Source organism: Anser brachyrhynchus, assembly GCF_964034855.1.
Source record: "Anser brachyrhynchus genome assembly, chromosome: 1".
In the NCBI taxonomy this organism is placed as follows: domain Eukaryota; kingdom Metazoa; phylum Chordata; class Aves; order Anseriformes; family Anatidae; genus Anser; species Anser brachyrhynchus.
In genome coordinates, this window is record NC_137694.1 from 208,927,524 (window position 1) to 208,939,844 (window position 12,321).

Here is a 12,321-nt window from a genome sequence, read left to right on the forward strand (position 1 = left end):
TCTGGGCCTCCCCTGGGGGGGCTTTCTCCTTCCAAACCTCGGCAAAACCCTTGTCCAAACCTCCCCGGGGGGGCTTTCTGTTTCCAAACCTTCAAACTAGGGAGGGTTTAGCGCAAAATCAGAGGGGCAAAATTGGGAGGAGGGGGGTAGTGCAAAACTGGGGGGGGGCCGCGGGGCCCTGAAAGTTTCCACCCCGGGCTCCGTGAGGGCAGGGCCGGCCTGAGGCAACCTCTGTGGGGTCGGGGCAACCCCTGTGGGGTCGGGGAGCTGCCGGGCGGATTTTGAGCACCCCCTTGCCTCCGGGGGGGGGGCGGTTTTTGTTAAAGCCGGCCGGGAGGCGGGGAGAGCCGGGCCGGGAGGCGGTTTCCTGCTTCCCCGCCCGCAGCCGCGGCTGGAAGCTGAGGGAGGGAGGGAGAGAGAGAGAGAGAGAAGGGGGGGGGGGGGGAGGCGCTCGTTGTGTGTGTGCCCCCCCTTCCCCAGTCCCTCCCTCCTCATCTCCATCCCTCCTCCTCCTCCTCCTCGCCCTCATCCTCCTCCTGCTCGGGGCCGGGAGGCAGCGGCCGGCTCCGTGGCGATGAGCGGGGGCGAGGTGGTGTGCGCCGGCTGGCTCCGCAAGTCGCCGCCGGAGAAGAAGTTGAGGCGATACGTGAGTGTCGTGGGGTCGGGGGGACCCTTTCGGGATGGGGGTGGCCCCTTTGGGACAGCCCCTTTGGGATGGGGGAGGCCCTTTTGGGACAGTGTCCCCCCCCCCCCCCCCTCCCCGCCCGGGTGCACCTGCTGCTGGGGGGGGGCTCGGCTCGGCCCCGCTGTGGGGGGCACCGAGGGGTGGCGGCAACCCCTTTGCAACCCCTAAAGGGAGGTTTTGGGGTGCCTTTGGTCCCCGGGGGGGAAAGGTAAAGCGCCTGGGGATCCCTCCCCGCACCCCGTAACGGCCGCTTCCCCCCTCCCCGCCCGCCGATCCTATTCATGGGGCAACGTCCGAGTAGCCCCATCGTCACCCCTCGGTGTCCCGATCAAGCGGGGATCAAACACTTGGAAGGAAGTTGTAAAAGAGAAGGGTCCAAACGCCAGCCCCGGCGCCGTCCCCGCCGGCTGAGAGAAAGCCGTTCCTCCTCGCCGCGGGCTCGCCGGGAGCCTGGCCCCAAAGAGCTGCCACCCCATGACTCGGCACATCGCGTCCCACCGGGGTCCTGCTCCGGTGGCCGCCCGGCTGGATGCTCCCCCTTCCTTGGGGGGGGGGGGGGCTCCGTCCTAATCCTCCTTTCTGATGCTTTTTGGGGATCGGTGGGCATCCCTCGTCCCGTTTCGTGGACCGGGGTAGGGTCAGGGGGGCGGTTGTGGTTTGGGGTTATGATAACACCCCATCCAAAATGGGGGTGGCCCTATAGGCATTCAGGGGTGCCGTCCCCGTCGGGTGCCTCCAGCCCGATAGCTGCGCGCCCTTTGAGGGTTAGCGCAAGGCTGTGGGATGGCTAGGGTGTGGAGCTGGGAGGCAATCCGGCCCCAAAATATCCCGAGACAAAAGGTAAAACCGTCCGTTTGCAGGGGGGAAACATCCAAACCCTGCCGTGCGCGGGCAGGCTTTCGGGGCGGCGGACAGAATGACTTTGTGCATGCTGAACTGTGGAGGATGCTTTTAGCTTAATGGAGCAAAGCACCTTCCTCCCGCAGAAATCAGCTAATTGCCGATCCTGAGTCACCGGTGGCCTTAACTCATCAAACATCATTAGCTCCCCGGCATCTGCCCCGTGAAAGGGCGCTCACATCGCCCGCTGAATATCCACCTTGTGCTCCAGCATTCCAGCAGGAGCCGAATAAATCTGCTAAAATGCTGTCCGCCGGGGCGTGACGCGCCACCGGTGAGCGCTGATTACCGCCGGGCATCAGGCTGCTTTTCAGCCGGCTGCATCCCAAAGCGCCTCGCGAGCCACCTATGTTTTCAAAACATCCTTAGCCACCCCCCCCCTCGGCCGGAGGAAGCGTGGCCGCGATGCTCCCGGCCGTCCCACGCAGCGCCCGCGGGGCAGGAAGCTCGGCAGATGGACCTCGAGGGGATCTCTGCTCCTCGCGGCCAGTGGGACTTCCCCCGAGCCACGCCGCTCGCCCAGCCTTCCTGCGTCAGCACCAGTTTGGGCCGTATCCCTCCCAACCCCCTTGTTTTTTTTTTAATATATTAGTATGAATGGCCATTGATAACCGCAGCGCGCGGTGGTCGAATGGTTCCCCTGGTAGTGGTGGGAGTCCGAGGCTGGTGGTGCTGGTCCCGTGCAACCTGCCTTCCTCTCCCACGTGCCCGGTGACAGGAGGAGGGGGAACAGGCTAAAGTTGCGCCAGGGGAGGTTTAGGTTGGATATTAGGAAGATCTTCTTTACCGAAAGGGTTGTTAGGCATTGGAATGGGCTGCCCAGGGAGGTGGTGGAGTCACCATCCCTGGAGGTCTTTAAAAGACGTTTAGATGTAGAGCTTAGTGATATGGTTTAGTGGAGGGCTTGGTAGTGTGAGGTCAGAGGTTGGACTCGGTGATCTTGGAGGTCTCTTCCAACTTAGACGATTCTGTGATTCTGTGATCTGCCCCAAAACCACGTGGTCGCATTTGGGTTTCCACCCACAAAAGGCCGCCGCGGCGTTACGCCGGCTTTTGTACGGCTTCAAAAGGAAGGCTTTGCCTCTCGCCTTGTGCCTTTGGTTTATATTCGGCTTGGAGACCTCAAAGGAGGAATCTGAAGCTGCAGGATGCTGCTAATTGGGTTTGAAGTTCCTGCTCCAGCTGTATTGACACAGGGCAGATGATGGATTTATTTTTTTTTTATTTTTTTGACAAGCGCATTTCAGCTGTACGTGTCTGCGCATGGGTGTGTTGCTGAAACTGCCCTTGGAAGCGCCGTGCTTTTGTAAGCCCGGCTTTGTTTTGGTTTTACTTTTCAAGGAGATCTTTGGCAAGAGGGGAGGGTGCCGGCTTTTCTTTCTCACGTCCCCACGGGCTGCTCACCCGCATCCACTGCAGGGCCTGCTCGGCCTGCCCGTGGTGTGCGTGATGCCGCGGGCGATGCTGGGCTCAGGACTTTCTCTCCCGTTGAGTGATGTTCACCCAAGCCAACCATGAGCTCTTCCAGGTTCAGATCATTCCTGCCTCTTTTCTGCTTTGCTACGAATCTGATCCTGGGACCTAAGGTCTTGGGACCACAGGCGGTTTGGCTCGGATGAGCCCCACAGATGTTACCCCAGTGCTGGTAGGAAAAGCCAACCAGACGTTTGAAGGTCAGAAGCAGCGGAGGTACCAAAATACCAGCTTCCCTCTTGCATCTGCTCAGGATGCCATGCTCCGTCGTTGGATAGCTTTATTTTTATTTTTATGTTTTTCAGGCGCTTTTGTACCTTCTCCCCTCCTGACTTCCATGCATGGTCTCCTCGTGCGCAGCCGCAAAGCCCAGAGCTGCCCTTTAATTCTCCTGGCTCCTCCTTAAAACGCACATGCAAAAAATAATTTAAACAAAAAAAAAGATCAGGTCCCTAAACAACCCCCTTGGCTTCGGTTGTGGGACCGATGAGCCGAGACCAGCGCGGGTTGTGCCGCCCTGCGCTCACCCACCATCTCCTGGTGCTCTCCCACTGCATCTGTCTGTCTGTCTGTCTGTCTGTCGGTTCCCCAGGGCTGAGTCCTCTTCGTGCCCGGCATGGTGGGGCTCGGGGTGGGCTGTCTGGTAGAAAAACAATGTGAAAAAATCACTTCCGTGGTCGTGGAGGGGCTCGTAACCTCCCATCATCAAACCACCACGTTTCGCCTGCATGTTTGCGTACCCCCACGTCGTCGTGTTCTCTGGCTGGCCAAGATGTGCGGCTGCAATTGTGCCAAAACCAAACCCTTCGTGTCTTGCACGGGTTTTACAATCCCTCAGTGCTTCCCCCCAGCTGGTTTAACCAGGGCTTCTTCTGGCCCCCGAAGGGTCCTCGGTGTCCCTCCCTAGGGCGTCCTCGCTAAGTGAGGGCGTGGGATGGGGGCAGAAGTGGGACCGGTGGTGCGGGGACGTCCTGGGCTGCCCGAATGCCTGGGGTACAGGGTAATCGGGGTGCAGTTTTAGAGCAGGAGGAGAAGGAAGGATGTTCTTTAACTCTGTGAGACAAGACATGGCCGTCGAGCAAAGCGAGCTCCTCTTTTTCTTCTCTCCGCGAAGCTGTACGGGCAGCTGGCGTGTTCAGCATCCCCACGCGGGATGCTCCCCTCTGCCGAAAATCGGGAACGGTTGCAGAGAAAAGCACCAAAACCCGAGCAGAAGCCTAGAAAGCATGGAAAGACGGGAGGAGGTGAGGTTGTTGAGTCTGGGGACGAGAGGGCTGAAAGGAGAAGGAGCAGCCCCCGACCGTGCCGGAGGTAGCTGCGAAGGGGCAGGGAGCAAACCGCTCTCCGCGGCCAACAAGTGCTGGGCTGGAGCTGCAGCGAGGGAGAGAAGCGTCAGGAAAAGCTGCGAGGGGAGAGGTTTTGGAGCCCTCCGACCCAGCGCGGAGCGGCTCCTTGCGGAAAGTTTCGACAGCCCCGAGCTGGGCGGCTTTGCGCCTTGTCCCAGCTGTCAAGCCGCCTTGCTGCGCCCTGCTCCTCCCGCCTCATCCCCCCGGCCCCGATTCAAAAGGGCCGGCGGGCGGCTTTTAGCCCCCGTCCCCGTGGTTCAGAGGAGGGCCGAGCCTCGCTGCTGCGCCGGAGAAGGGCTGGCAGGTCCGAGGGTTGCCTTTTTTCCCTCGCGAGGGCAGCGGCCGCCGGCGCTCCCGCGGCACCACCTCTCTTGTGCAACGCCGCCGCCGCGCAAAGATCGCGCTCCCTCTCCGACTCGTTGCCCGGCTCCGTCGTCGCCGCCCGATGAGTCAAAACTCACAGCCTCTTCCCTGCAGCCTTCTCTCGGGGGCGGCTGTGCCGGGAGCAGGGACGGTGACACCTGCCGGGGGCGGTCGGATGGGGTCCTCGAGGCCGTGCACGCATCCTGAGCGCCTGCAGCTCCTCGCGGGGCCGTCCGGGAGGGCACGGGGCGGCAAAGCAAGGGGCGGCAAGCGCAAAGCGGCGCTGGAGATTCAGGTGGGGGGATTTAGGGGGGGATTCTCCGCTCCGACGGTCCCGGTGCGGAGGACCAGCTTCTCGCAGCACCCGTTTTTGGAGATTTTCCAAGAGCTGGCTGGAGAAAATGCCAGCGCTGGGGTCACCCGGCGGAGGTAAGGCGCTCCGGGGGCGCGCAGGGAGCAGAAGCGCCGTGTTTGCCTCCTGCTCTGCCCCTGCTAAGGCACCTCCACTGAATCCCCAGCTCTCTGTCGTGACCGTGTCACGGCTTCCGAGCCAGCCGATGCTCCTGGCTAAGTCCGAGACCGACGGTGGCAGAAAACAGGTCGGGACTTCAGAAACAAACAGCCCTTGAGGAAAGTGCAGCAGGAGGCTGGCTTCGTTTCTTCTTGGAAGAGAGCAGAAGCGATACTGAAACCTACTGGAACCCTGTCGTGTGGTGTTTTTTTTTTTGTTGTTTCCTTTTTCTTTTGGAGAGTGTCGGATGCGAGAGGTGATGTAATAGTGTTTACCAGACCGAAGCACATAATTTATAGTAGTGACTCAAAGGCAGAGCGAGCATTATTTCTTTGGATGACAGCAGCAGCTGAGGAAACCAGGGCTTGGACTCGCCGCGCTTGGCGTTGGGCGTTCAGCGAGGCCGCATCTGCCCCGAGGGGTCCGGTCCGGGTGGGGAAACCGAGGCAGGGAGCGAGGCAGTGGTTTGGCTGCGCTCGTGTTCGGGGTCATCCCACGGCTGGGAACCGGGCTCGGCTTTAGGGCGTCTGCCTGAGCCAGGGCTTCCTGAGATCCCGCTGCCCTGTTGCGGTGCCGAGGGGCTGCCTCTGCGGATTTTGTGCGTCCCTGTCTGGGGAGGAGGGAGAGGCGAGGAGGAGAGACTTCGATTTACTGCCGGGTGAGCATCAACAGAGCTGAAACGGGTTTCTGAGCTGCTGTCTCTGCTGTTCCACACGGTCCCTCCTTCCCCTTTCATCCCACCTTGGTGGGACAGCCCCGTCCTGCCAGGGATCTGGGCAAAAAGAGGTTACGGCCAGGAGCAGCAGCACCCTTTTATCCCACACCGTCCCTCGGCTGGGTGATTTTACGGCATTTTAATCGCGCCACGCCTAGACGTGTCGTTTGGCCGAGAGGCCTCGTGGAAACACGGGCTGCCGTGATTTCCTCGCCCGGAGCTGCCTCCGCAGCCATCGGGAGCACGGCCGGGCACGTCGTTTGGATCCAGGGAGGCTCCCGAAGTTGCCGAGCATCCCCCAAAAAAGCTCCTGGAGCATCCTGCACCTCTGCTGCGGGTCCCCGAGCAGCACCGATGGTGGCACCCGTCGCCGTCAGGCAGCGTGGGTGAATACGCTGCGAGGTCTGCGACGTTTTCTCTGCAGCCTAGCGATGGCTGCCCGTCCTGTAAGGCTGCTTAAATAAGAAGAGTAGCTCGAGAAGGAAAAACCTAAGGGGGGGGGTTCCTTTAGGGCTTTTTCAGCCTGACTTTGGATAAATCAGACCAGCGCCCGAATGCCTCGCCGCCGCCTCTGCGGTTATCCGGGGGAAAACAGCAGCAGGGAAGGGGAGAGGCCGCAGGATGCGGTCGGCGTGCTGCGTCCCTTCGCTCGTTCCCAATTAGCAACCGAAAAGGCAAAGGCGTGGATCGCGGGGAGAGGCCCGAGGGCTGGAGGAGCACCCAGGGCACTCGCGCGCCTCGAGGCAGCCACGCCGGCACCCAGAAGCTTGGCGTTAAATGGCCGAGGAGGAATTCCTCAAGGTCAGCCTGCGGACCCGCGCCGTCCGGTCTGCGCGGTCGTGCCTCCGTCGTCTGTCACGTCTGGCCAGGCAGCGACTCAAACGTGCGCCGCGTTGCAGGAAAGCGAGGAGAGAAATAAAACAACAACAAACGCCCAAAATCAGCCTGGGTCTGAGAAAAGCTCGCAGTCGGCTCCAGGCTGCGAGCCGTGCCTTCAGAGGACGGCAGGGAAATGTGAGTGCCGCGAGCTGCAGCCAGCGGGGCCTGTTTTCTCCAGTGAATCCGGAATAATTTGACGCCGGCAACCTGTGGGGGGATTTCAGCTCTGGATTCGTCCTCTCTCGTCTTCAGTTCCCTTCTTGTGAGCTCTCACCGTTTCCCTGGAGGAGGTCGGAAGGAGCTGCGAGCGGTTGCGTCAGGCTGCGCTGCGCTCATACCTCGAAACGAACGTCCCCGTCCAAACGGGAAACTTCTCACCCGGCACCGGTGCCTGGCCGCAGGAGACGTTCGCTCCTGGGCCAGCACTGGGGCGGTTTTATTTACAGCTCCGGTCTGGCTTCGAATCAGGGCCGGTTGAGAACAGCACTCAGACGTTTCTGCGTTAAGCAGTTGAATCTCTCCTTCCTTTCCGTCACTCGGAAAGCTTTTCCATCTCCGCCTGCTCTGGTCTCTCCTTCTCCCGGCCTCTGAAGGTTCAAGTCCTGCATGCTCGGTCTCTGTTTTTCCCGTAAACCATTCGCACAAATCCCTTCCGCCCGGCCTTTTGGTTTTGCTTCGTTTCCGCTGCTTCCCAGCACCTTTTGGGCACCTGAAATATTTTCCACCGCGTCTCCCGGGTAACTCTCGGATGCCGTCCCGACAGCATCGCAGCGCTCGTCGTGCAGCTTTATTCCACTTAAACCTGGTATTTTCCAAAGGCGTTTGCTTTGGAAGGCATTTAGACATCTCCTTGGTGGCGTTCCAGCTCCCGCGTCCATATGGCGAGATGGAAATAACATTTGAGGCGAAGATCTGTGCGCTCCGAATCTCGCAGATCCTCGCTGATTACGTTCTGCTGATGCTCCCAGCTGCTGCCTCGCCCCTTCGGGTTCCTCCCTGACTTTCTGACCGTCCCCGCGGGCTTTGGTACCGCTTTGGTACCGCTGCCACGGCACGTCGGTTGACTTGCTAAATAAACTCCTCTGCCACTGGAGGGAATACCGTAGCGGGGATTGTCTCCTTCCCAAAACAGGCTGGTAAAGCTGCCTTTCCCTCCTCTTCCCTCGTGGCACGACGACGTTTTCTGACCCTTCGTCCCTCGAGGGCCGTATCCCTCGGGTGTCGTAGGGCTGTCGTGTCGCTGCCTGCTGCTACGCCTCTGTTACTTTTGCCTGCCATTTGGGTCCATCTGCCCCTCTTGTACCCTGTGCGCGCGTTATTTAAGTGTCTTTTGGTTGGGTTCTGCTTGGTTGGGTTTGTAGGGGAGATCCCTGGGTCCTGCCTGCTCCCCAGCTGCTCTTGGCTTGCAGAGCGCCCCGTGGAGAAGGGAAGATGGACACGACGATCCCGTGATCCTTGTGTGTCCCTTCCAACTCGGGATATTCCATGAATCTACGATGCTAAGACCTAGTACCTAGCTCAGGGTTTCGGTGCTCCGTGGTTGCCTCTCGCTTGCCAAGCCTGGCCCAGCGGCCCTATATAGGGCACCTCACACCCAAATCTCCTTCCGTGGGGCTTGTGGGCTTGCGAGCCATCCAGCGCGGGAAGGGGCAGACCTAACAAACACCCGTTCCAGCTTACTGATGGCAAAAAATAGCCACGCAGCTTCATGCCATCCACCCCGCACACAGCTCCTTTGATTCCGGGTCTTGTGCAGCTCTCTGTGTCGCTCCCAAATAACCCCCTCCAGATAGGAAGCTCCCGGGGAAAAAAAAAAAAAAAAAAAAAAAAGGGCATTTGCTTTGACAGAAGAAGAATCGAGGGCTTGAGGCTTGTGTTCTCCCTTTCCTGCCCCCGTAAACGGCGGAGCGGAGTTTCCACGGGGCGAGGGGGGAATAGAAGGGCTCATTGTTTTGGGGTCAGGGCGCGGGGCTGGGGTGGCAGGAGAGAGGGGAGCGGAGCTGGCAGCCGAGCCCATCCCTACCTCCAGCACGGCCATATATCATCCACAGCGGCAGACAGGGAGCGGTCTGTGATCGCCGCTGGCTGCCGGGGCGGGGGGGTAGAGAGAAAATAAAGAAAATGAAGAAAAAACAAGTAGAAGGGATGTGGGGAGCACCAGGAGCGCGCGGCTTGGGGTCTTACGGCTGCGCCAAGCAGGCGGAGGTGCTGTCAAGCGATGCGGGGTGGTCCCGGGAGGGGGCTGGAAATGACGGGGTGAGGTTTGAGCCCGGAAAACGGGAGCCGAGGTTTGAGCCCGTGCGCAGAGCGAGGCAGGCCGGCGCGGGGAACGTTCCTGCCAGCAATCGGGACTTGATCCCGCAGAAATGTGCGTGGGTGGACCCCTGACACCGGAGCCTTCGGAGAAAGGCGACGAGAGCGATGAGGAGCCTGGGAAAGCTGCACGGGACCGGGCTCCGAAACGGCGAGGGACGGCCACCTTCGGAGGGAACCCAACGAGGGAGCGCCCCGATAAAAGCGCGCGGGGCTGCCAAGGGGTCCCAGCATTTCGGCTGGGCTGCCGGGGGGGTTCCTACGGGAGCACCCCGTGGGTTTCTCCCCTGGACCCAACGCACTTGGCACATCACCAGAACACGTCAGGCTCCGGTCCCAGGGCTGGACACGAGGCGTGCGGTCCCCGACGGTGTGTCCGGGCTGGGAGACGCACTCCTGGATCCACTTCAGAGCCCGTTTTGTGCTCAGGGGAGGAGATCGGGGCATTTCTGCTCCCGTGGCACCGCCTGTAGAAAGGGAGCCGGTCACAGGCGTCCGGGCTTGCGAGATCTTTTTGTCTCTGCATCCTCCAGCAAGTTGTGCCCCCGCTGTGCGTGTGCGACGGGGGAGAAACACCTCCTCCTTCCCAGCCTGAATTTACGCCTTTTAAAGGAGGTGAGACATGAGCGATGCGAGTACCTGCCACGGCAGAAGCTGATGTTGCGAAAAAAAAAAAAAAAACACTGAAAAGGAGCGAATTTGGCGCGCTGAGCTTTCAGCCAGTCGAGGCCGGGCCTCTCCTGGCGGTGGAGCTACCTCCACCGGCGTTTTGGAGAGATCCCACCTCGCGTCGATCCAGGATTAGATCCAGCACCGAGTGGCTCCCAGATCTGCCTTGTGAGCTCCTGAATTATCCCCCCCTCATCGAAACCAAACCCAAGGGAGGGCCTGAAAGCATCGGGCCCTTGTCTTAACCACTCGCAAAACGTCTTGGCTGAGGCTTCGCCTCGAAATCAAGCAATTTGCTCGTCTTAGCAGTAAATCGGCGCAGCGCCACTTGGGGATGAGAAGCTTCACGATTTGCATTTGTGATTGCAATAAAAAAGAACTTTTAAAGCCCATTCTCTGCGTTTCTCTGTACCTGAAGCCTCCCACTAACCAGCCGTAGCTGGGGCCGTGATGGGAGGTGAGAAGCCAGCACGACGTGTTTGGGGCCGAGCTGTTTGGGGTTACAGCTCCTCTGCTGCGTGCAGGACTGCTAAAGCAGCAGGACCGATTTAGGTTTTGACCTCCCTTTCCAGCATGGAAGGGCCTGGTGAAAACCTTCTGCTGGATTTCTGTCCTTCAAAAGCAGGTGAGAGGCTTGACTAATCATCCTTTCGTACCCAAAGGCCATCGGCGTGGGCTAGGCGTGGGTTTATTTCCTTTCCCCGACGTTTCAGCCCTTGCAATTTCAGCTCTCTCACAAATATCCGTCCATCTAACCTGGAAAATCGAGGGGTTTGGTGTCAGAGCACTGATGCGAGGTGCGAACAGGAAGGATTTCAGCGTTGCACATCCCAGGTTAGCCAAGGATTGGGGTCGGGTTGGGCATCCAGTGGGTTTCTGAAGGAGGAAACGCATTTGTGCCACCAGGTTGCTCTTTGCTGTCCCTGGAAATAGGAAATAAAATCATAGCATCATAGAAATGGAAGCGTTCGGGCATTAAGTGACTCTTTAAGGCTCTGCAACAAGGCCGGCACAGAGCTGGGAGCCAGCCACCACCATCCTTTGGTCCCATCTCCTCCTTGGGTCTTCTACTCGAGGTGTTTCTGAGGTTTTTCTTGCCTGGAAGACGACGGGACGAGGCGAGGAGGGAACTCAGCCTGCTGAACAACTCAGCCCCGCTGCCAGATGAGCGGAAAGTCCATCAGACGTGGGAGAGGAGGGGGAAAGCCAAGCCCTTGCTCTCCTCTGGGGCTTGGCAGAAGGTTTGTGGCACAGATCAGGGCGTTTTCTCCTTTTTCGGTGCACCCATCTGTGCTGGGAGGTGATCTCGGTTGGGTAACGAGAGGAAATCTCGCCCCGATTTGGAGTGGCTGGGGCTGAAACGCGGTGTAATAGCCACGCGTGTAATTTTGTACGGTGAGCTGGTAATTTACTGCACTGTTTTGGCCATCAGAGCAACAGCTAGAGGCTGTTAAGATAATTTACTGGAGGTTTGCGGTTATAAATACATTTCCATCGTGACTAAGGCTTCTAATAGATATTAAATTCAGCCAAAGGGGGTTTTAGGATTATTTTCTTCATTGCATACTCCCCGGTGTTTCTGTTTTGACGTATTAATCTTAAGGAACGAGCTGAAGGATGGCTATTAAATGTTTTTTAAGTTATAAAATGGGAGCTGTAAAAGGGGGAAAAAAAAGGGATGGTGCAATTAATGTCGTGAAATACAATTTTTCAGCAGCGTGGCTCTGGGATGTCCTACTGCCATGCTAATACTACGGGTGTGCAGAGCTATCATCACGCAATTCTTTGGCATATTCATGGTTTTTTTTTTGATATTTTTGGGGTGAAGAGGACAATAGTCTTCTCCATCCACCTTGGCCTCGTGCAGTGTAAGTCGTGCGGAATTAAGAGCTGCTTTCTGAAATTTGAAGGCTAGCGTACCCAAGGGCCAAAGTGCCCGCGTCTCTGCTCAGGACCTCACCCACGGGTTTCCAACCCTGTCCCGCGCCCCTGAAAACACCTCCCCGCCAGCACCGAGAAGCCGTCGGTGTGAGAAGCGATGCGGCCTTCTGTGGGAATGCCTCGGCCCTCCCGTTCTTCGTCGCAATAATGACGGCGAGAAGTTTGAAGGCTCAGCTCGGAATTGGCCGGCTCTCCAAAACAGGCTCTCCCTGGAGATGGCTCCTACTTCCTGCCGGGCTGGAAATGCCGTGCTGACAGCCCGTGCGCTCGGATCTTCAGGCATCTCTTGGAGCCTAGAGCACGAAGGAATGCAAAGGAACGGAGGAAATCAGTTGGATTTGTCAAATTTCAGAAAAAAAAAAAAAACAACGCTGGGTTCTGAGCTTTGGGAAGCATTCCCTCGGCACCCCTCCCACGTAGAAAGGCACCTGAGCCAAGCCCCAGTATTTACAAATATTTCTGAGGTCTTCCAGGTTGTTGAGCTCAGAGGTTTTTGAGATCTTCCAGGCTTGCCCCTCTTCCTGTA

The 12,321-nt window shown here is 58.7% G+C and overlaps 1 protein-coding gene across 4 annotated transcripts in view; it reads left to right on the forward strand.

Annotated features, from left to right (window-relative positions):
* Positions 1–12,321, forward strand: part of GAB2 (GRB2 associated binding protein 2) — a 97,375-nt gene that overhangs the window by 11,395 nt on the left and 73,659 nt on the right. The window contains exon 1 of one of the 4 annotated variants that reach the window (XR_013944999.1): positions 220–646. The exons of 1 other annotated variant lie outside the window; for it this stretch is intronic. Coding sequence is in view for 2 of the 3 variants with exons in the window: in XM_080576322.1 (XP_080432448.1) it covers positions 575–646 (72 nt within the window). In the remaining variant the exon portion in view is untranslated. Of the gene's footprint in view, positions 1–219; positions 647–12,321 lie in introns of those variants that run through there. 2 more of the 4 variants (XM_080576322.1, XM_080576321.1) reach the window with 2 other exon arrangements.